The following is a 21,613-nucleotide window of genomic DNA, read 5'->3' on the forward strand; positions in this document are numbered from 1 at the left end:
AGAGATGACCTAATGTTTTCCTTGAAACAGCTGTTCCGGTTTTACTGCCAAACACGATTAACATTTACCTGCAGATTTCCACCATGTGTGCAAGAAAACAGCGTTTTTCGATGCGACAGTTTCCCTTTGAACAAAAAAGTGCTGAAAATATGCAAGTGTTGATGAAGTGAAGGATACCTTATAACAGCGCATTTACCACTTAGTTCTCTTTTGTACATGATCTGACGTCTCTCCATTTGTCACTGAATTCCAGGATTGGTGAGAATAACCCTCTCCAAGTAACTGTAGCTCCATAATTTGAACCAATATCCGAATTTTGAGTTTTTGCCTGGAAGGAGACTTTGAACCATGTGCACAAACAGCAAATTGGGCGGTTTGAAAATCTGAAGCCTAAGAAAAAAATACAGGTGCATCGCACTAAATTAGAATAACATCAAAAAGTTAATTTATTTCAGTTCTTCAAAACAAAAGGTGAAACTCACACTATATTATATAGATCAATGGTGGTCTCTGTAGTGGGACCTTCAAATATCATATTTATAACTCCTAAAACTAATTAACTACCCTATAGGTAAAAGAATTGCACTTGAATGCTTTCTGTGGGTTAACCCTCTGTTATGCTCACGCCTGGACTGACTAGCGTGAGCGTGATTAGTGATCCCACTGTACCATGAACCGAGGAGTGCCTGGAGGGGTGTAACTAAGTATCAACCCGATCCAAGGTCGCACGGCGGCTCAGTCGACTCCGTGAACCAAGGAGGAACCGAGCAGAGGGACCAGGTGCTACTCCAGGTCAGACCCCGGACACAGCTGTTGACCCACACCGGGGAATGCAGGAACAGGCAGGTTAGACTGGCATACAGACAGGTGGATATTGGCAGGCACGGCTGGTATGCAGACAGGTGGGCACTGACAAGCACGGCCGGTATGCAGACAGGTGGGTACTGGCAAGCACGGCTGGCGTGCAGACAGAGAGATACTGGCAAGCACGGCTGGGGAGCAGACAGGGAGGTACTAGCAGGTTGGAGCGTAGGCTGGATAGGGTCCAGTACAGGCTGGGAGACAGGAACAGAGCCGCAGATGCGGTAGAAAAGCAGAGTAAAGCGAAACCGCCGGAGGACAAGGCAGAGCAGAACCGCTGGAGCAGTGGACAAGGCAGAGCAGAGAGGAACCGCCGGTGCGGTGAGCAAGCAGAGCAGAGCGAAACCGCAGGTGCGGTGGACAAGGCAGAGCAGAGCGAAACCACAGGTGCGGTGGACAAGGCAGAGCAGAGCGAAACCGCAGGTGCAGTGGACAAGGCAGAGCAGAGCGAAACCGCCGGAGCGGTGAACAAGGCAGAGCCGAGAGAAACAGTTGGTGCGGTGAGCAAGACAGAGCAAAGGGAAACCGCTAACGCGGTGAGCAAGCAGAGCGGAGCGAAACCGCAGGTGCAGTGGACAAGGCAGAGCAGAGCGAAACCGCCGGAGCGGTGAACAAGGCAGAGCCGAGAGAAACAGTTGGTGCGGTGAGCAAGACAGAGCAAAGGGAAACCGCTGACGCGGTGAGCAAGCAGAGCGGAGCGAAACCGCAGGTGCAGTGGACAAGGCAGAGCAGAGAGGAACTGCCGGAGCGGTGGGAAAGACAGAGCAGAGGGAAACCGCTGGCGCGGTGAGCAAGCAGAGCAGAGCGAAACCGCAGGTGCGGTGGACAAGGCAGAGCAGAGAGGAACCGCCGGAGCGGTGGGCAAGACAGAGCAGAGGTAAACCGCTAATGCGGTGAGCAAGCAGAGTGGAGTGAAACCGCAGGTGCGGTGGACAAGGCAGAGCAGAGCAGGGCTGAAGGTGCAGGCAGAAAGGACAGGGCTCTGCTCACATGGAACAGACTGGAAAATGCAGGAAGATGGCTAGAACACAGGAGGTAGATTCGGAGGAAGGGAAAAGGGACAAGAGAACCAGATACACACAAGGTACTTACTATGAAGCAGCGAGTGGACACAAAACTCACAAACAGAAGTACAGAGACAACGAGTTGGAGTTAGGTGCAGGTTCAGATACTGCAGGAAAAGGGAAGGTACGGACATAGAGACAAACAGGTAACAGGCTAGGATACAGTTCAGACAGGAACTGCTACTGCAACGAGATACAAGAACGAGCCTGGGTATACAGCCCCCAGAGTGGCGGAAACAGACTAGAAGTCAGAGATAACAGGCCTGGGTATACATCCCCCAAAGTGGCGGAAACAGACTAGAAGTCAGAGATAACAGGCCTGGGTATGCAGCCTCCAGGGTGGCAGAAACAGACAAGATAACAGGCCTGGGTATGCAGCCCCCAGGGTGGCAGAAACAGAAAAGATACAAGACAAGACCTGGCAACTCAGAGGCAAGGGGCACACTGATGGTTAGTGTTGCTCAGGCACCTCCTTCTGGGTGGAGGGGGTTTAAATATCCAGTGACTCACAGCAATAGGCTGGGGAAGCATTAGGAGTGCGCCCACAGCAGCTATAAGAATCAGGAAGTAACCGGGACGCCGCCCTAAGCAATCAGACAAGAGACATGCACACAGCATGAACTGGAGCAAGGTTTGCAGGCTGGACTGACAGGTAAGATTGCGGTCTTGCATAGTGGGTGTTGGTGCACTATGCAAGCACGCCGCAAGGGATGCTACACAGTCATTTACAAACAGAGTGATCTATTTGAAGTGTTTATTTCTATTAATGTTGATGATTATGGCTTACAGCCAATGAAAACAAAAAAGTCATTATCTCAGTAAATGAGAATAATTAACAAAAATCACCTGCAAAGGCATTTTAAGTGTTTAAAAAGTTCCCTTATTCTGTTTCAGTAGGCTCCACAATCATGGGGAAGACTGCTGACTTAACAGATGTTCAGAAGGCAGTCATTGACACACTCCACAAGGTCCCAGAGTTCCAATTTTCATTTGGAAATCAAGGTCCCAGAGTCTGGAGGAAGAGTGGAGAGGCACACAATCCAAGCTGCTTGAGGTCTAGTGTGAAGTTTCCACAATCAGTGATGGTTTGGGGAGCCATGTCATCTGCTGGTGTAGGTCCAGTGTGTTTTATCAAGACCAAAGTGAGAACAGCCGTCTACCAGGAAATTTTAGAGCACTTCATGCTTCCCTATGCCAACAAGCTTTTTCGAAATTTCATTCTCCAGCAGGACTTCGCACCTGTCCACACTGCCAAAAGTACCAATACCTGGTTTTAAAAAAAACAATATCAATGTGCTTGATTGGCCAGCAAACTCGCCTGACCTTAACCCCATAGAGAATCTATGGAGTATTGTCAAGAGGAAGATGAGAGACACCAGACCCAACAATACAGACGAGCTGAAGGCTGCTAACAAAGCAACCTGGGCTTCCATAACACCTAAGCAGTGCCACAGGCTGATCACCTCCATGCCACGCCGCTTTGATGCAGTAATTGATGCAAAAGGAGCCCGACCAAGTGTTGAGTGCATTTACTGAACATACATTTCAGTAGGCCAACATTTCGGATTTTAAAAACATTTTTCAAGCTGTTGTTATAAAGTATTGTAATTTACTGAGATAATGAGTTTTGTGTTTTCATTGGCTGTAAGCCATAATCATCAACATTACCAGAAATAAACACTTGAAATAGATCACTCTGTTTGCAATGCCTCTATATAATATATGAGTTTCACTTTTTGTATTGAAGAACTGAAATAAATTAACTTTTTGATGATATTCTAATTTAGTGAGATGCACCCGCAGGTGCATATAGTCTCTAAAAAATGCATACATTTTATTGCAGATGAATGATTAAAAAACATGTATATTCAACAGAGAAATGCAATGGAGGACCACAAGATACATCAACATGATTGAATATTACAATGCTGTGTAGCTTAAAGAGAAATGTACACTATAAAGATAGATGTATACCTCACCCAGGTATCTGCACTTTCACCACCATATAGGTATCTGCATTGTGCAGAGAAAAAATGCTGCCTTATTTGAGCTGCTAGCACTAATTTCGAACTTTGGAAGTGCATTGAGCTATAGGTTGGATTTCTGCTAAAGGGGGAAAAAAAACAAAACTCTTTAAATCTTCTTCCTTAGCGAGTGTGAACAAGCTGAGTGTGACCAGAGTGTAAGTGCGATCTGAAGTAAGTGTGTGACTTGTGATTCAGTAACTTTGGATTCAGGGAGTTTGGAAGGGAGGAATTTGGACTGAATTGCTGTCTGTATTTTACTAATTCTTTACATTTCTATTTACTTAACATTTCTGTCTAGTGCAATCCCCATTAGGAAATGAGCTCCATTATTGATGATGCTATCCAGTGTACAGCTTGCCACATGTATGCAATCCTTGAATGTCGTGGGTGCATACTGTTGTGCGAGATGTGAGCACGTTGTGCGTTTAGAAGCTCAGGTACTGGATCTAAATGAGCAGATGGCAACACTGAGATCCATAGACAATAGCTGCTCACTGGGGTAGATGTGGGGGAGGGTGGTAGTATGGAGCTGCAGGACAGTGAGGCAGTTAGCTGGGTGACAGTTAGAAGGGGGGTAGAGGGAAGAGTGCCAGGGAGGCTAGTCCTGATCTGGCACACCTCAATAAAGTTGCAAAGTTGGCAGATGAGGGGGTGTCAGTATAGGGGTAGCACTGCTGCAGCAAGGCATGTTCCCTGAAAGCCGGAGAAGTGTCAGCTCCAGTAAGGGGGAAAATAGGAGAGCAGAGCAGGCCAGGCAGGTGCTGGTAGTGAGGGACTCAAATATTAGGGGAACAGATAGGGCAATCTGTCACAAAGACAGGGATCGTCGAACAGTGTGCTGCCTACCTTGCGCTAGAGTCCGGCACATCGCTCATCGAGTTGACAGATTACTGGGAGGAACCAGCGGTCATGGTGCACATTGGCACAAATGACAAAGTTAGAGGTAGGTGGAAGGTCCTTAAAGAGAATTTCAGGGAATTAGGCTGCAAGCTTAAAGCAAGGACCTCCAAGGTGGTATTCTCGGAAATACTGCCTGTACCACGTGCCACACCAGAGAGGCAACAGGAGATTAGGGAGATAAATACGTGGCTCAAGAATTGGAGTAAGAAGGAGGGGTTTGGTTTCGAGGAGAACTGGGCCGACTTCTCAGTTGGCTACAGATTCTACGCTAGGGACGGGCTGCACCTTAATGGGAAGGGTGCAGCTGTGCTGGGGGAGAAAATGGCTAGAAGGTTAGAGGAGTGTTTAAACTAGGGATTTACACTAATGCCAGAAGCCTCACCAACAAAATGGAGGAATTAGAATTAATTTTGTTGGAAAATAATTATGACATGGTGGGGATATCTGACAAATGGCTGGACGAGAGCCATGACTGGGCAGTTAATTTACAAGGCTATAGTCTGTTCAGAAATGACCGTACAAACAAGAGGGGGGGGGTGTTTATATGTAAAATCATCCTTAAAACCCATCTTGTGTAAGAATATATGTGAATCTCATGAAAATGTAGAGTCCCTATGGGTGGAGATAAGGAGAGGGGGGAAAAAATAATAAATTACTGATAGGGGTTTGTAATAAGTCTCCAAAAATAGTGGAATCCTCAAATAAATGACTGTACAATGCATGTGAACAGAAGTTCTAACAAAAAAAAAAAAAAGTATGTGTAAGGCCTCATGCACACAGCAGCAGATACTGTAAAATCCTCTGAATGTGCACATGACCTGAGTAACCAAAAACACAAATGCTAAAGACTTATTTTCATAGAATCACATTATTATAACATTCTGGTAAGTTCACACCTGCATAAACTGAATTTTTACTACTCCTAAATTGACCATCATCTTGAGGCATAGTCACTTAGTATTCTTGCACTTCAAACTACCTAGTCTTGGGTTTTCTTTTGCATTAGAACCATAAGTTACAGATGCTCACTGCAAAACAAAATAAAAATCTTCAATTGGTTAAAAAACAAACAAACATGAGGAATAAAGGCTCTATTCCCCAACTGCAGTCAAAATGGCCAATGGCATTGCATGCAACGGATGACTGCCTGTCTGTGTGCATATGTATTAGATGCAATGGTTTCATTAATACAAAGAACAAAGTATATTTTTCATTTAAGAGCGAGCATCCAACCCTAAAGTTAAGATGAATGGCAGTCCATTCAATAACATCTTCATAGTGGGGGGGGGGGGCCAAAACAAAAAATGCCCCTAAACAATATGTGATGCGATGAATCATTCCAAGTGCTTAAGATTATGTCAGTGTCAGTGGGAGAAGAGAGCCATATGCTCAGTGACATAGGTGCTCATGTAAATACTATGCTTATTCAGTGCCAGGGTCAGGCTGGATTTATGCCATCCGACAGCTGCTGATGAACGGGATGGTTAGACAGATCTACCACACTTCCCATGCGCACAGAACGATTGGCAATAGATCGTTCAGTGCACATAGACTGTGATTGCTTCCAGCAACAAACTTAAAGGGAATCTGTCCGCAGGATTTCACCCCACAAGCTATATACACATGTAGCTCTTCCAAAGACGAGTCCTGAAACAACTTTACATGGCAGGCCTTAAAAAAAAAAAAAAAATTATAAATAGCGACTTATGACTACTAAAGTTACAGTAGCACATTTCGACTGATGTGCAAATAAGGCAATAGATCTAAAGACTGTCATTTTCTCAAGTTCCGCCCAACACCACCTCCTTTTGCTTGACTCACAGCCTCTATCTTGTGTAAATAAGCAAAGGAGCAGCCAGTTAAGTAGGTGAAGGCAGTCTTGGGCAGAAAATAGAGCTGGAGTGACTGAGACTTCACATTTTCAGTCTCATTTGTATAGAAATTCAAACACTGATTTCTCAGTAACAGATGAAAGTACTGGCCATGTAAAGGTATTGCAAGATTTGTCTTCAAAACAGCTATATGTGCTTATAAATAATTTTGGAAGTGAAATCCTGCTGACAGATTCACTTTAAAAATCAATTAAAGTATGACAGTTTGTTTACACTGACTAATGATTAGGAAACGAGCACTCATACAAATGCTTGTTCACGATAATCAGCCAGTATGAATGCACTCTTACTAGTCCGGTTTGTTAGACAGCGTAAACGTAAGACTAGGTCTTAAATCTATTAGTTCACTTACTCTTAAACCAATTTTTTTTGTTTTTGGTGCCAAAAATTGGAGCACCCCTTTAGTAAATTGGCCACATTTACCCTTAGCTACTTCGCTATTTCTATGCACTTTCTAATAGTGTCTAGTGAACCCTAAAGTACATCTAAAACTTCTTAACAACTATGTCACATTGCATAGGTGCTAGATATCGTGGTGTATTTGAGTAAATCTCCCACAATATGTTCCGCAGGAAAGCTTGCATTAATAATGGTAATTTAATTCCAGACAACATAATTTAATTCCAGACAACACCCCCTTGAGTTTTTAACATAACTCACCTATTTATCCTGGAAAGGATCTCTTTAATCCGGATGACCAATTTCTCGTGCTGCACTGGGTTGCCTTCTATAACACTGTGCAGCTTAGCCATATAAACATCAAGGTTTCCCTTTGTAGGAGTCTCTCCTGTACCTATACAGTTTTAGAGTAAAGCAACATTTAAACACAATTAAATCTGTACACGATGGACAGACTGTGAAAGAAGATCTAACCTAAACCTTATAATTGTTTTTTTTTTTTTTCTTTTGTTTTTAGCCATTGTAAGTGACAACATTTTAGTCCTTGGCTTCTTTTTCTACTGGGGACTTTTTCCTTCATTTCTCTCCTGAACCCATTATTACAGGTACAGCAGTGTGAAAAAGTGTTCGCCCCCTTCCTGATTATTCTTTTGCATGTTTGTCACACTTCAATGTTTTATATCACAACACAAATGTAAATATTAGACAAAGATAACACAAGTAAAACACTAAATGCAGTTTTTAACCCCTTAACCACTTCGCGCCAGAGCCTGTTTTTGCCTTCGTGACCGGGCCAATTTTTTCAATTCTGACCACTGTCACTTTATGAAGTAATTACTCTGGAACGCTTCAACGTATTCCCCTGATTCTGAGACTGTTTTTTCATGACATATTGTACTTCATGATAGTGGTAAAATTTCTTCCATATAACTTGCGTTTATTTGTGAAAAAATCGGAAATTTGGCGAAAATTTAGAAAATTTTGCAATTTTCAAACTTTGAATTTTCATGCCCTTAAATCAGAGAGATATGTCACACAAAATAGTTAATAAATAACATTTCCCACATGTCTACTTTACATCAGCACAATTTTGGAACCAAAATTTTTTTTTGTTAGGGAGCTATAAGGGTTAAAAGTTGACCAGCGATTTCTCATTTTTCCAACAAAATTTACAAAAACATTTTTTTAGGGACCACATCATATTTGAAGTCACTTTGAGGGGTCTTTATGACAGAAAATACCCAAAAGTGACACCATTCTAAAACCTGCACCCCTCAAGGTGCTCAAAACCACATTCAAGAACTTTATTAACCCTTCAGGTGCTTCACAGGAATTTTTGGAATGTGGAAAAAAAAAATTAACATTTAACTTTTTTCACAAAAATGTTACTTTAGACCCAATTTTTTTTATTTTCACAGGGGTAACAGGAAAAAATGGACCCCAAATTTTTTTGTGCAATTTCTCTTGAGCGTGCTGATACCCCATATGTGAGGGAAAACCACTGTTTGGGCGCACTGCAGGGTTCGGAAGGGAAGGAGCGCCATTAGACTTTTTGAATGTAAAATTTGTCTGAATAATTAGCAGACGCCATGTTGCGTTTGGAGAGCTCCTGATGTGCCTAAACAGTGGAAACCCCCCACAAGTGACACCATTTTGGAAACTAGACCCCTTAGGGAACTTATCTAGATGTGTGGTGAGCACCTTGAACCCCAAGGTGCTTCACAGAAGTTTATAATATTGAGCTGTAAAAATAAAATTTTCACATTTTTCCCACAAAACCGTTTTTCATCCCTTAATTTTGCATTATCATAAGGGTAATAGGATAAATTGCACCATGAAATTTGTTGTGCAATTTCTCCTGAACACGCTGATACCCCATATGTGGAGGCAAATTACTGTTTGGGCGCATGGCAGGGTTTGAAAGGGAAGGAGCGCCATTTGACTTTTTGAATGTAAAATTTGTTTGAATAATTAGCAGACGCCATGTCGCATTTGGGGAGCCCCTAATGTGACTAAACAGTGGAAACCCCCCACAAGTGCCACCATTTTGGAAACTAGACCCCTTAGGGAACTTATCTAGATGTGTGGTGAGCACCTTGCACCCCCAGCTGCTTCACAGAAGTTTATAATATTGAGCCGTGAAAATAAAATTTTCACATTTTTCCCATAAAAAATGTTTTTCATCCCCTAATTTTGCATTATCATAAGGATAACCGGAGAAATTGCACCATGAAATTTGTTGTACAATTTCTCCTGAGTACGCCGATACCCCATATGTGGGGGAAAACCACTGCTTTGGTGTACGGCAGGGTTCGGAAGAGAAAGGAGAGCTATGTTGGCTGGGATAGGCAGCAGACACCATGTCACATTTGAAGAGTCGCTGACATGCCAAAACAGCAGAAACCTCCACAAATGACCCCATTTTGTAAACTACACCTCTCAAGGAATTCATCTAGGGAAGTAGTGAGTATTTTTTAATTTTTAAATTTATACCATTGGGCAGTGAAAAAATCATAATTATATTTTTACCACAAAAAAATGTTTTACCCTCAGATTTTACATTTTCACACAGGGCAATGGGTAAAAATGGTGCCGAAATGTGTCACACAATTTCTTCTAAAAGTGTCAATACCCCATATGTGGCTGTATCGTACCGCTTAGCCATACGGTGAGATCTGGGGGGGACGGAGTGCTATTTGACAATTGGAGAACAAATTATTGTAGAATAGGCATTTGGATTTGGGAGCACAAAATTTTCTGAATTTCTTTTGGGGGGCAAGGGTCATTTTGCTTTTCCAGAGCCTTTCTGCTACCAGTAACTTGGAAGTCCCTTATATTTTTAACAGATGACGGACCTGAGTGGGGACTAGCTTTTTTTGAGGACTGAGTTGAAGCTTTTATTGGGAACATTTTACATAACATTTATCCGGCGCTCTAGGCTGAGCACTTACATCGGGGTTTCCATCTAAATTTCCAAGTGATGTAATTCAGATGAAACCCCTGCAGGATCCATTCACTGTAATGAGGCAGCAGAGTTACTCTGGACACCGTCTGGCCTCTGTGTAGCGGTGTCCTTTTTTTCAGAAGTGCACAAAACTGTGGCCAACCGCACTTTTATGCACGCCTAAAACAAATGACACCGTGGGATCACAGGCCAGACGGCATCCACAGTGGCCTATATCTGCCTCATTACAGGGAATCTTCCGTCATGGGTTCCGGCTGAATCATGTATTTCAGAGATTTACACGGAAACTCTGGTGTAAGTGCTCAGCGCAGAGCACAGGATAAATGTGGGCAGAGCCTTACTGGGATCTTTGGGGACATAATAAACAAATCAGTAGCAGGTGAAGAATTGGTTTTATTTATTTTTTACGCCGTTCCTAGTGTGATATAACTGATTAGATTACTTTATTCTTCGGGTCGGTGTGATTACAGAGATACCAGATTGATATCGGGTTTTTATGACTGACAGCTGTCACACACTAAAAGACGCTTTTTTTGCAAAATCTAGTTTTTGCATCACCATATTTTGAGAGCTATAATTTTTCCATATTTCGGCCGACAGAGTCATGTGACGGCTTGTTTTTTGCGGGACGAGTTGACATTTTTATTGGTACCATTTTTGGGGACGTGACATTTTTTGATCGCTTTCTATTCCGTTTTTTGGGAGGTAAAATTAACAAAAACAAACAATTCAGGAATTGTTTTTTGAGTTTTTTTTTTATGCCGTTCTGCGTGTGGTAAAAGTGATCAGGCAGCGTTATTCTTCGGGTCAGTACGTTTACAGCGATATTACACTTACTGTATTTTTTTTATGTTTTGGCGCTTTTACACAATAAAACTATTTTATAGAAAAAAATATTTTTTTTGCATTGCTTTATTCTGAGCGCTATAACTTTTTTATTTTTCGGCTGATGGAGCTGTATGGCGGCTTTTTTTTTGCGTAACAAGATGACGTTTTCAGTGGTACCATTTTTATTTCTATTTTGTTTTTTGATCGCATTTTTTTCCACTTTTTGTTTGGCAATATGATGAAAAAGCATATTTTTTTGCTCCGTTTTTTATTTATTTTTATTACGGTGTGCACAGAAGGAGTTAATTAGTGTGACAGTTTTATAGCTCGGGTTGTTTCGGACGCGGCGATACCAAATATGTGTACTTTTTTTGGTTTTGTAAAAATATACGGATTTATTGGTTTAATATTTTATTTATTTATTTTTATTTATTTTGTGATTTTTTTATTAATAGTTTAAAAACTTTTTTTTTACTTTTTTTCACATTTTTTCTTAGTCCCTGTATGGGACATTAATTTTTATTTTTCTGATCTCTGATCTCATGTAATGTAATAGACATATATTACATTACATGAGATCTTCCCTGACTGTTTCAGTCAGAGTCTCCTGTCTGGCTACAGCTGCAGCTGAGCCAGACAGGACACCATATATGGCAGAGCTGGAGGCGGTCATGTGACCTCCAGCTGCCATAGCAACCCCAGGTCCTGGAAGGACTCGGAGGTCTTCGGAGAGGTAAGTTGACGACCCCCTCTCCTCCTGCTGTCTCCTATATGCCGCGATCACTATAGATCACAGCATATAGAAGACAGCTAAGGGTTAACATCACTGGGACCTGATCTAATCAGGTCCCGATGAGGTTCCCTGTCAGAGCTAACGCTCTGCACCGGAATCGCAGCGCTTGCAGGACCCTGGGGGTCCTGAGCGCTGCGAGACCACCCACCGTTTTTAAACGTCGGCGCTGCACAGAGCCCGGCAAGCGCCGACGTTTATCTACAGTGGGCAGTCGGGAACCGGTTAATGACTGCCGAAAAGCATTAAAACTTAAAACAGCGGTTGTTAAGGGCCTTATTCCTTATCGCTGTTTTAAAACTGCGATTGGGAATAAGGGAATAATGTCGCCCAGCGGCCGCAATTCCGACAGGCGTCAGCAGTATGTGACAGCTGACACCCTGCAGTATCAGCCCCGGCCAGTTTTGCGACCGATCGAGGCACATTAAGCCCTTAAATACCGCTCTCAAACGCAAAAGTGTCATGTACGTGGTTACAAAGGGGTTAAAAGACCCCCGTAGAAACCATCGGAGAATCGCGAGTCCCGATGGTTACCATGGTACCCTGAGGTCATGTGATCCTCCCAGGGTACGATGGCCTGTGAGATCCAGCTATAAGCTGGGTCTCACAGTGTGAGTCAGTGACTCACTGACTTCTCTCATGCACTGCACTACACAAGTACTGCAGTGTTGAGACTAGAAATCAAAGTGAAAATTATCCCACAGTGAGACAAAATAAAAAAAAAGGGAAAATAAGTAAAAAAAAACAAAAACAAAACACATAAGCGCACACAAATCACAAAAATAAACAAAAAAAACGTACACAATTGGTATTGCCACGTCCGGAAAGACCTGCTCTATGAAACTAGCATGTTATTTATTCAGCATGGTGAACGTCGTAAAAAAATAAATAAATAAAAGTTAAAAATGTCACTTTTACATCATACTCATAAAAAAGTGAATAAATAGCGATCAAAAAGTCATATATAAAGGAAAATAGTACAAATAAAAATTCCAAACCATCCCGCAAAAAACAAGCCCTAATATGGCTCATTTAGCAAAAAAGTCAGAAAGTTACAGCTCTCAGAATAGGACGATGCAAAAACAAATAAAATACTATGTACACCAAAATGGTAGCAAAAAAATCTGCAACTCGTCCCGCAAAAATATAGAATTAGACTTAACTGTAATTCGGTTTCTAATAACCCACCACGACAGCACACAGGAGGATGTCACCCCACCCTAATAGGGACAGGAAATACGAAGAGGTTTAAATAGCCCCTCCCACATCCTCCCTCCAGTGTTATTGCAAAGGACCACAAGAGTATAGATGATTCAAATTAATTTTTATTTCTACTGATCAAGCTGTCGTAGAAATAATAAGCGAGGGGGAGGGAATTACCCGTGCTGTCATGGTGGGTTATTAGAAACCGAATTACCGGTAAGTCTAATTCTATTTTCTCTAATAACCCCCCACGACAGCACACAGGAGGTATACCAAAGATATACTAGGGAGGGACAATAGCCTGAAGGACCTTCCTTCCGAAGGCTAAATCTCCAACAGACATTAGGTCTAGTCTGTAGTGTTTGGAGAAAGTATGAATTGAGGACCATGTGGCAGCTCTGCAAATCTGTTCGATGGATGCGTTGGCTTTTTCAGCCCAGGAGACAGATATCGCCCTTGTAGAATGGGCCTTGAGCTTTGCTGGAGGAGGGAGATCCTGGATCTGGTAAGCCTCCGTAATCGCCCTCTTAATCCAGTTGGCAATTATGGATTTTGCGGCTTTCTTTCCTCTGTTTGGACCTTGTGTATGGACAAACAGGTTCTTGTCTTTCCTTCCTTCTTCTGTTTCCTGAAGATAGTGCAGTACTATTCTCCGAATGTCCAGAGTGTGGAATTCCATCTCTTTTTTGTCTTTTGGGTTGTCACAAAAAGATGGAAGGATTATTTCCTGAGATCTGTGGAAATTTGAGACCACCTTAGGTAGAAATGAAGGGTCAAGTTGGAAAATTAGACGATCTTCCAGGATTCTCAGGTAGGGTTCGTTGACCGAAAGGGCCTGTAGTTCACACACTCTTCTGGCTGTAGTTATTGCCACCAGGAAAGCCGTTTTCCAGGTCAGCATGTCCAGTCTTATGGTTGATAAGGGCTCAAAGGGTGGAAGGGTTAATCCTTTCAGAACAATGTTAAGGTCCCAGGGGGGAACCAGGTCTGTTACTCTAGGGTGGATGCGGGTGGCTGGTCATAAATCTTCTCACCCACTGATGTTCCGCTAGTCTTTGATCGAAGTATGAACTTAACGCCGCTACCTGGACCTTAAGAGTACTAGGTCTGAGATCTTTGTCCAGACCTTCTTGTAAAAAGTCTAGAATCTGAGCCACATCGGCCCTAGGAGGGTCTGGGCGAGTGGGTGCACACCACCTTAAGAAGGTTTTCCAGATCTTATGGTAAATGGTGTTCGTTACAGGTTTCCTGCTCTTCTGGAGAGTTTTGATGACTTTTTTCTGAGAGGCCTCTTGTTTTTAATATCAGGAATTCAGAAGCCAGGCAGTTAGGTGTAGTCTCACGGGATCTTGATGATGAATTTTATTTTTACTCCGAACTCGACAACCCTCAGAACCCATGGGTCTGAGCAGATTTCTTTCCACTGAGGGAGAAAATTCGAGATGCGGCCCTTGACTGTCCTGACGTCATGGTCTGTTCTGATGTTGGTTTTGGGAGAGAAAAAGATTTTTGCCTCCTCTACCTTTTGGGTAGCTACATCGTCCTGTTTTGCCTTTACCCCTATATTGAGGGGTCTGCTCTTGGGAGGGACGAAAAGGCCTCTTCCTCATATTCCTAGGTTCCGGGAGGGCCTTCTTCTTGTCTGAGACCTTCTATAGAAGATCATCTAGGGCTGGCCCGAACATGTATTTCCCCTTAAAGGGGATGGAATACAACTTCATTTTTGATGCCACGTCGCCGTTCCAGGATTTAGGGCCCTTCTTACAGAGTTTGATAGCCCAGATGCTCTTGCTGCCACTCTCACGGATTCTGCAGAGGCGTCTGCTAAAAACCCTGTAGCCTTCTGTAGAAGCGGTAGGGATGCCAAGATGTCTTCTCTGGGGGTGCCTGAAACTAGGTGTTCCTCCAGTTGATCTAGCTAACGAGCCATTGATCGAGCTACACTCGTAGAGACTGCGTTGGTGCTTAATAGTGTTGATGCGGTTCACAGTGGAACGCAAACTGCCGGAAGAGACGTCATCATCCACCGCCCAGCGTCCTACGTCACTTCCAGCGTGCACTCCACATCCGGGAGACGGCATCGCCCGCGCATCCAGAGGGGGAGAAGATGGACCTGAGAGCTCAGAGAGGCCTCCGGTCAGAAGATCCAGCAGACCTTGCCCGAGAGCGCGGACTGCAGGAGGGGGTCCCGAATCCTGAGGAGAAGGAGCAGCGCCCTGAGGAGGAGAGGTAAAGACCGCTCGATCCTCCGCTGCCCGGCTAGTAGCTTTCTCCCAGTGCCTGTCGCTGGCCCAGCACACCGGGGATGACCTCTTCATCCCTGATAGGGACAGGAAATAACACTGGAGGGAGGATGTGGAAGGGGCTATTTAAACCTCTTCGTATTTCCTGTCCCTATTAGGGTGGGGTTACATCCTCCTGTGTGCTGTCGTGGGGGGTTATTAGAGAAATAAGACCTCATACAGCTGTTTGCCAAAAAATAAAAATAAAAAGTTACAGCTCTCAAAATATGGCAACAAAATTTTTTTTTTTTTATAGAAAAGCATTTTTACTGTCTGACAGCAGCAAAACCTACAAAAAACCCTGATATAAATCTGGTATTGCTGTAATCGCACCGACCCGAAGAATAAATCCACCTGATCACTTAAACCGCACGGTAAACCGCGCAAAAATGAAAACTGTTATTGTACTGCTGTGAATTTGTTCATTCAACCTCCCTAAAATCGAAATAAGGCTTGGCTCACATTTATACTGCCCTCTCCACTGAGAGCTTACGTCGGGGATTTCCGTGTATGTTCCCCAAAACCCCCCCAGATCTGTGCATGCCTAAAAAGATGGAGACCACCGGAGCAGACGCCAAAGTGTCTCCATCTGCCTCATTATGGTGAGTGATTCCGTTGGGGGTTTTCTCTGAATCGCGCTTTTGTGGGATTTACACGGAAACCACGACGTAAGTGCTCAGCATAGAAAACAAGAATGTAATCCCAGCCTAATTATTCTGGAAGCGATCAAAAATTATTATGTACCCCAAAATGTTACCAATAAAACCCTAAATTATGCCACACAAAACTAACCCCCACTGAGGTCCATCATGTGTCACTGAAACAATAGAGGGTTCCACGTTACTGGTAGAACAATGACTCTGGGAAAGCGACGCAGCTCCCGACTCCTCAAATGAAATCCAGTGAATTCTGTGCTCCCAAATTCAACTGTCCCTCTCCTTCTGAGCCTCACTGTGCCTAAACTGCAGTAAATGGCCACATGTTTGGCATTATTGTAGTGGGGAGACAGCACTTAACATTTTATGGGGTGTGTGTCGCCAAAAGCACAAGCTGGCCAATGCATAAGGGCCCTACCCACTAAACTGTATGGCGGGACAATGTATGGGCACTAAACTGGCATATTTGCAATTCTCCAGAAAAAAAGTCTGGAGTGGATGTTACAAAATAGTCACTGCAGCCGTAGGTGAATTCATTGGGAGGTGCATTTTTTACAATGGGGTCACTTTTGGGGGTTCGGGGCCCCGCAAAGGTTACCCGCATTAGCAAAATTTGTACTCCAAAAGCCAAATAGCGTTCCTTCCTTCTCAGCCCGGATGTGTGGCTTAACAGTAATTTCTGACGACATGTAATATACATAGTAACATAGTCTTCCTTCAACCTTAAAAACTATGTCCATCTAGCTCAACCCATAACCTAACATGTTGATCCAGAGGAAGGCAAAAAAAAAAACCATGTGGCAAACACTAAGCTCTACATTGGGGAAAAAAATTCCTTCCTGACTCCATACGACAATCAGACTAGTTCCCTGGATCAACACCCTATCAAGGAATCTAGTATATATAACCTGTAATATTATACTTTTCAAGAAATGCATCCAGGCCCTTCTTAAAGTTTAGTAGTGAATCACTCATTACAACATCATGCGGCAGAGAGTTCCATAGTCTCACTGCTCTTACAGTAAAGAATCTGCGTCTGTGATTATGATTAAACCTTCTTTCCTCTAGACGTAGAAGATGCCCCCTTGTCCCCGTCTCAGGTCTCAGAGTAAAAAGATCAGTAGAAAGGTCTTTTGTACCGTCCCCTCATATATTTGTACATAGTAATAAATGTGGGGCAGCACCGCATTGGGGAGGAATTGCGTAACAAATTATGGGTCCATTTTTACCTATTATCTATAGGGAAAATTACAAATTTGGTGCTAAAAATATTTTTGTGAAAAAAATGAAAATTTTTCATATGCAACCTAATGTTATCAAATTCTGTGTAGTATTTCAGTTTTCAAAATGCTCATTATACCCCAGGATAAAATCCTTGAGGAGTGTAGTTTCCAAAATGAGGTCACTTGTGGGGGGTTTCCACTGTTTAGGCTCATCAGACAATTTCATCAAAGTCTGCATTCCAAAACGTCACTCCTTCCTTTCAGAGCCCTGAGATGCGCCCAAACAATAGTTTCCTCCCATATTTGAGGTATCGCCGTACTCAGGAGAAATTGCACAACAAATTATTGGGTCCATTTTCTCCGGTTACACTTGTGAAAATCTAAAAATGGGGCTAAAAGTAAATCATAGGAAAAATGTGATTTTTTATTTTCACGGCTCTATTGTTAGAACCCTCCTGTTTGTTTTTTCTATCTTGTGTTTTGCGGTCACGTGACCATCTGCCTTTAAATTCAAGCTCCGCCCTTCTGGTTGTGCTGGACTTCAGTGTTTGACTGTTTCTCAAGCCTGGTGCTTCTGTGCCTTTCTCTGTCAAGTTTGCTTGGTCCTCTGAGACCTTTAGTAAGAAAGTTGTAAGTTGAGAGTTGTGGTGGCGGCTTTGGACTCCGTTTTGGAGAATGGGATTCTGAAAGCTCAAGATTATGCTCCATCTAACACTCCCCATGGGAGGTTGTTCGTGCCTAGAGCCTTTAGGAGAGATTTGTTTGTGGAGTGTCATGAGTCTCGGTTGGCAGGTCATCCAGGAATTTCGGAGACTAAGAGACTTATCAGTCGCAGTTTTTGGTGGCCTGGATGGCAGAAGGAAGTCATCAAGTAGGTGTGTCAGTGTACTGTGTGTGCTAGGTCAAAGGCTTCACATACTCCAGCTGCGGGGTTGCTTCGCCCTCTGGAGGTTCCTAGTGCGATTTGGACGCATCTCACAATGGATTTTATTACGGATCTTCCTGTGTCCGAGGGTTTTACTGTCATCTGGGTGGTCGAGGACCGTTTTAGTAAGATGTGTCATTTGGCTCCATTCATTAAGTTGCCCTGAGCCAAGACACTCGCTAAGGCGTTTGTTAAGGAGATTGTCAAGCTCCATGGCGTTCCCACGGATATTGTTTCTGATAGAGGACCTCAGTTTGTGGCTCGCTTTTGGCGTGCTTTTTGTGACATGGTTTGGTTGTCCTCGAAGAACATGCGGTCGAGGATTCCCTCTAAAAAACTGGGTCCTAAGTTTGTGGGTCCATTTAAAGTGCTTCAGGTTGTTTACCCGTCTGCTGTTAGGTTGGATGTCCCTACTTCCTGGAATATTAATCCTGTGTTTCATGTTTCCTTGTTGAAAAAGGCTGACGTATCTGATAGGGACGCCACTGTCACAGTTCCCCCTGTGGTGGAAGACGGCGAATATGAAATCTCTCGTATCTTGAATTCTAGATGGCATAGAGGGAGATTACAGTATCTTGTCTCCTGGAAGGGTTTTGGTCCCGAAGACAACTCCTGGGTAAGGACGGATGATGTCTCTGCTCCTAGGCTTGTTAAAGCTTTCCACAGGAGGTTTCCGGATAGGCCTGGAGGATCCGAAGGATCCTCATAAAAGAGGGGGTACTGTTAGAACCCTCCTGTTTGGTTTTTCTATCTTGTGTTTTGCGGTCACGTGACCATCTGCCTTTATATTCCAGCTCCGTCCTTCTGGTTGTGCTGGACTTCAGTGTTTGACTGTTTCTCTAGCCTGGTGCTTCTGTGCCTTTCTCTGTCAAGTTCGCTTGGTCCTCTGGGACCTCTAGTACATTGTTGTCAGTTTGTCTTTTTGTGTTCTGCAACAACTTCTGTTTAGGAGGTGTCCCATTTTTGTCCCAGTCCTTAGTACTTTTAGGGACCCCTCCCTTAATTCTATAGGTCTTCGTTCAGACTAGTCGAGGACTAAGGAGGGTCTGTTCACTAGGAACAGGCAGCCCGCTACATCGTAGGGATTCAGCTTAGTCTTACTGTAGGGACAGCTTTCCCCTATCTTTCTTTAGTACATGTTGCAGATCATAACATCTATGTTATAAACGTCTGTAAATCACCTGGGGGTTCAAAGTGTTCACCACACATCTAGACACATTTCTTGAGGGGTGTAGTTTACAAGATGGGGTCATTTGTTGGGGATTTTCACTGCTTAGGCACATCACAGGCTCTCAAAATGCAACATGGCATCATTCTAACTTCCAGACATTTTTGTGTTAAAAAAGTCAAATGGTGTTCCTTCTGTTCCGAGCCCTGTCATGCGGTAAAAAAATAGTTTTCCACCACATATGGGGCATCGGCATACTCAGGATAAGTTGCACAACAAATTGTTGGGTCCATGTTATCCTGTTACCCTTGTGAAAATAAAAATATTGGGGCTACAATAAAATTTCTGTGAAAAAAAAGTAAAATATTAATTTACACATTGCTTCAGATCATGTGAAGCACCTGAAGGGTTAATAAAACTTCATGAATGTGGTTTTGAGGACTTTAAGGGGTGCAGTTTTTAGAATGGTGTCACTTTTGGGTATTTTCTGTCATAGTCCCCACAAAGTCACTTGGTCCCTAAAAAAAATAGTTTTGTAGGAAAAATTGCTGATCAACTTTTAACCCTTTTAACTTCCTAAATATATATATATATATATATATATGTTTCAAAAATTACGCAGATGTAAATTAGACATGTGGGAAATGTTATTTATTAATGATTTTGTGTGACATAACTCGCTGGTTTAAGGGCATATGAATTAAAAGTATAAAAATTGCGGCATTTTCAATATTTTCACAAATAAACGCAAGTCACATTGAACAAATTTTACTACTACGATGGAGTACAATATGTCACACAAAAAAAAAAATCACTGAGATCAGTTGAAGAGTTCCACAGTAATTACCACATGAATTGACACAGATTTAAAAAAATTGGCCTGGCCATTAAAGGGATATTCCCATCTCCAAGATCCTATCCCAATATGTAGTAGGTGTAATAATAATAATAATATTAGCAAATATCTCCAATTAGAAATGTAGTATAGTATTTTTGATTCGCTATGTCTCTTACCTCATGTAAGGGCATCGCAGGACCTTAGGTATCCATGGTTACAACTACTAGCAACTAGCTGACTAACTGTGACTTTCAGTGGACGTAACCATGGATACCTAAGGTCCTGCAATGCCTGCACATGAGGAAAGAGATAGCGAATCAGAAAAAATATACTACATTTCTAATTGGAGGTATTTGCTATTATTATTATAATTATTACACCTACTACATATTGGGATAGGATCTTGGAGATGGGAATACCACTTTAAGATTAAAATAGGCTCTGTCACTAAGGGGTTAAATGAAGGTCTTTATTATTAAGGGAAAAATAAATCCAAACCTACAGGGCCCTGTGTGAAAAAGTGATTGCCATTTAAACCTAATAACTGGTTGGGCCGCCCTTAGTAGCAACACCTGCAATCAATCATTTGCAACTCTCTGAAGGAATTCTGGCCCACTCATCTTTGCAAAACTGTTGTAATTCAGCCACACTGGAGGGATTCCGAGCATGAACCGCCTTTTTAAGGTCATGTCACAGCATTTCAATCATATTAAGGTCAGGACTTTGATTAGGCCACTCCAAAGTCTTAATTTTCTTTTTCCTAAGTCATTCAGAGGTGGACTTGCTGGTATGTTTTGGATCATTGTCCTGCTGCATAACCCAAGTGCGCTTCAGCTTAAGATCACGAATAGATGGCGGACATTCTCCTTCAAGATTTTTTGGGAGATAGCAGAATTCATGGTCCATTAACCACAGCAAGTCTTCCAGGTCCTGAAGCAGCAAAACAGACCTAGACCACCACACTACCACCAATATATTTTACTGTTGGTATGTTCCTTTTCTTAAATGGTGCGTTACTTCTACGCCAGATGGGAGATACACCTTCCAAAAAGTTAAACTTTTGTCTGGTCAGTCCACAGAGTATTCTCCCAAAAGTCTTGGTGATCATCAAGATGTTTTCTGGCAAAACGGAGACAAGCCTTTATGTTCTTTTGGCTCAGCAGTGGTTTTTATCTTGGAACTCTGTTATGCATGCCATTTTTGCCCAGTCTCTTTCTTACGGTAGAGTCATGAACATGCACCTTAACAGAGGCAAGTGAGGCCTGCAGTTCTTTGGATGTTGTTGTGTGGTCTTTTGTGACCTCTTGAATGCATCGTCGCTGCGCTCTTGGGGTAATTTTAGTTGGCCGGCCACTCCTGGGAAGGTTCACAACAGTTCCATATTTTCGCGATTTGCAAATAATGTCTCTCACTGTGGTTCGCTGGAGTCCCAAAGTTTTATAAATGTCTTTATAACATTTTCCAGACTTACAGATCTAAATTACTTAGCTTCTCATTTGTTCCTAAATGTCTTTGGATCACAGCATGATTTCTAGCTTTTGAGGATATTTTGGTCTACTTCACTTTGTCTGGCAGGTCATATTTAAGTGATT

The 21,613-nt window shown here is 42.8% G+C and overlaps 1 protein-coding gene across 7 annotated transcripts in view; it reads right to left on the reverse strand.

Annotated features, from left to right (window-relative positions):
• Positions 1-1,877: 1,877 nt before the first annotated feature.
• Positions 1,878-21,613, reverse strand: part of HMG20B (high mobility group 20B) — a 228,317-nt gene continuing 208,581 nt past the window's right edge. For 6 of the 7 annotated variants that reach the window (XM_073653829.1, XM_073653741.1, XM_073654084.1 and 3 more), the window contains 2 exons: positions 7,405-7,537; positions 1,878-5,880 (listed from right to left, as the gene is read on the reverse strand). In XM_073653829.1, coding sequence (XP_073509930.1) covers positions 5,868-5,880; positions 7,405-7,537 — 146 coding nt within the window. In that variant the 3' untranslated portion in view covers positions 1,878-5,867. Of the gene's footprint in view, positions 5,881-7,400; positions 7,538-21,613 lie in introns of those variants that run through there. The other variant, XM_073654256.1, reaches the window with a different exon arrangement.

Source organism: Phyllobates terribilis, unplaced genomic scaffold (genome assembly GCF_046119375.1).
Source record: "Phyllobates terribilis strain yellow unplaced genomic scaffold, ASM4611937v1 Scaffold_1__5_contigs__length_1240528914, whole genome shotgun sequence".
Lineage (NCBI taxonomy): Eukaryota > Metazoa > Chordata > Amphibia > Anura > Dendrobatidae > Phyllobates > Phyllobates terribilis.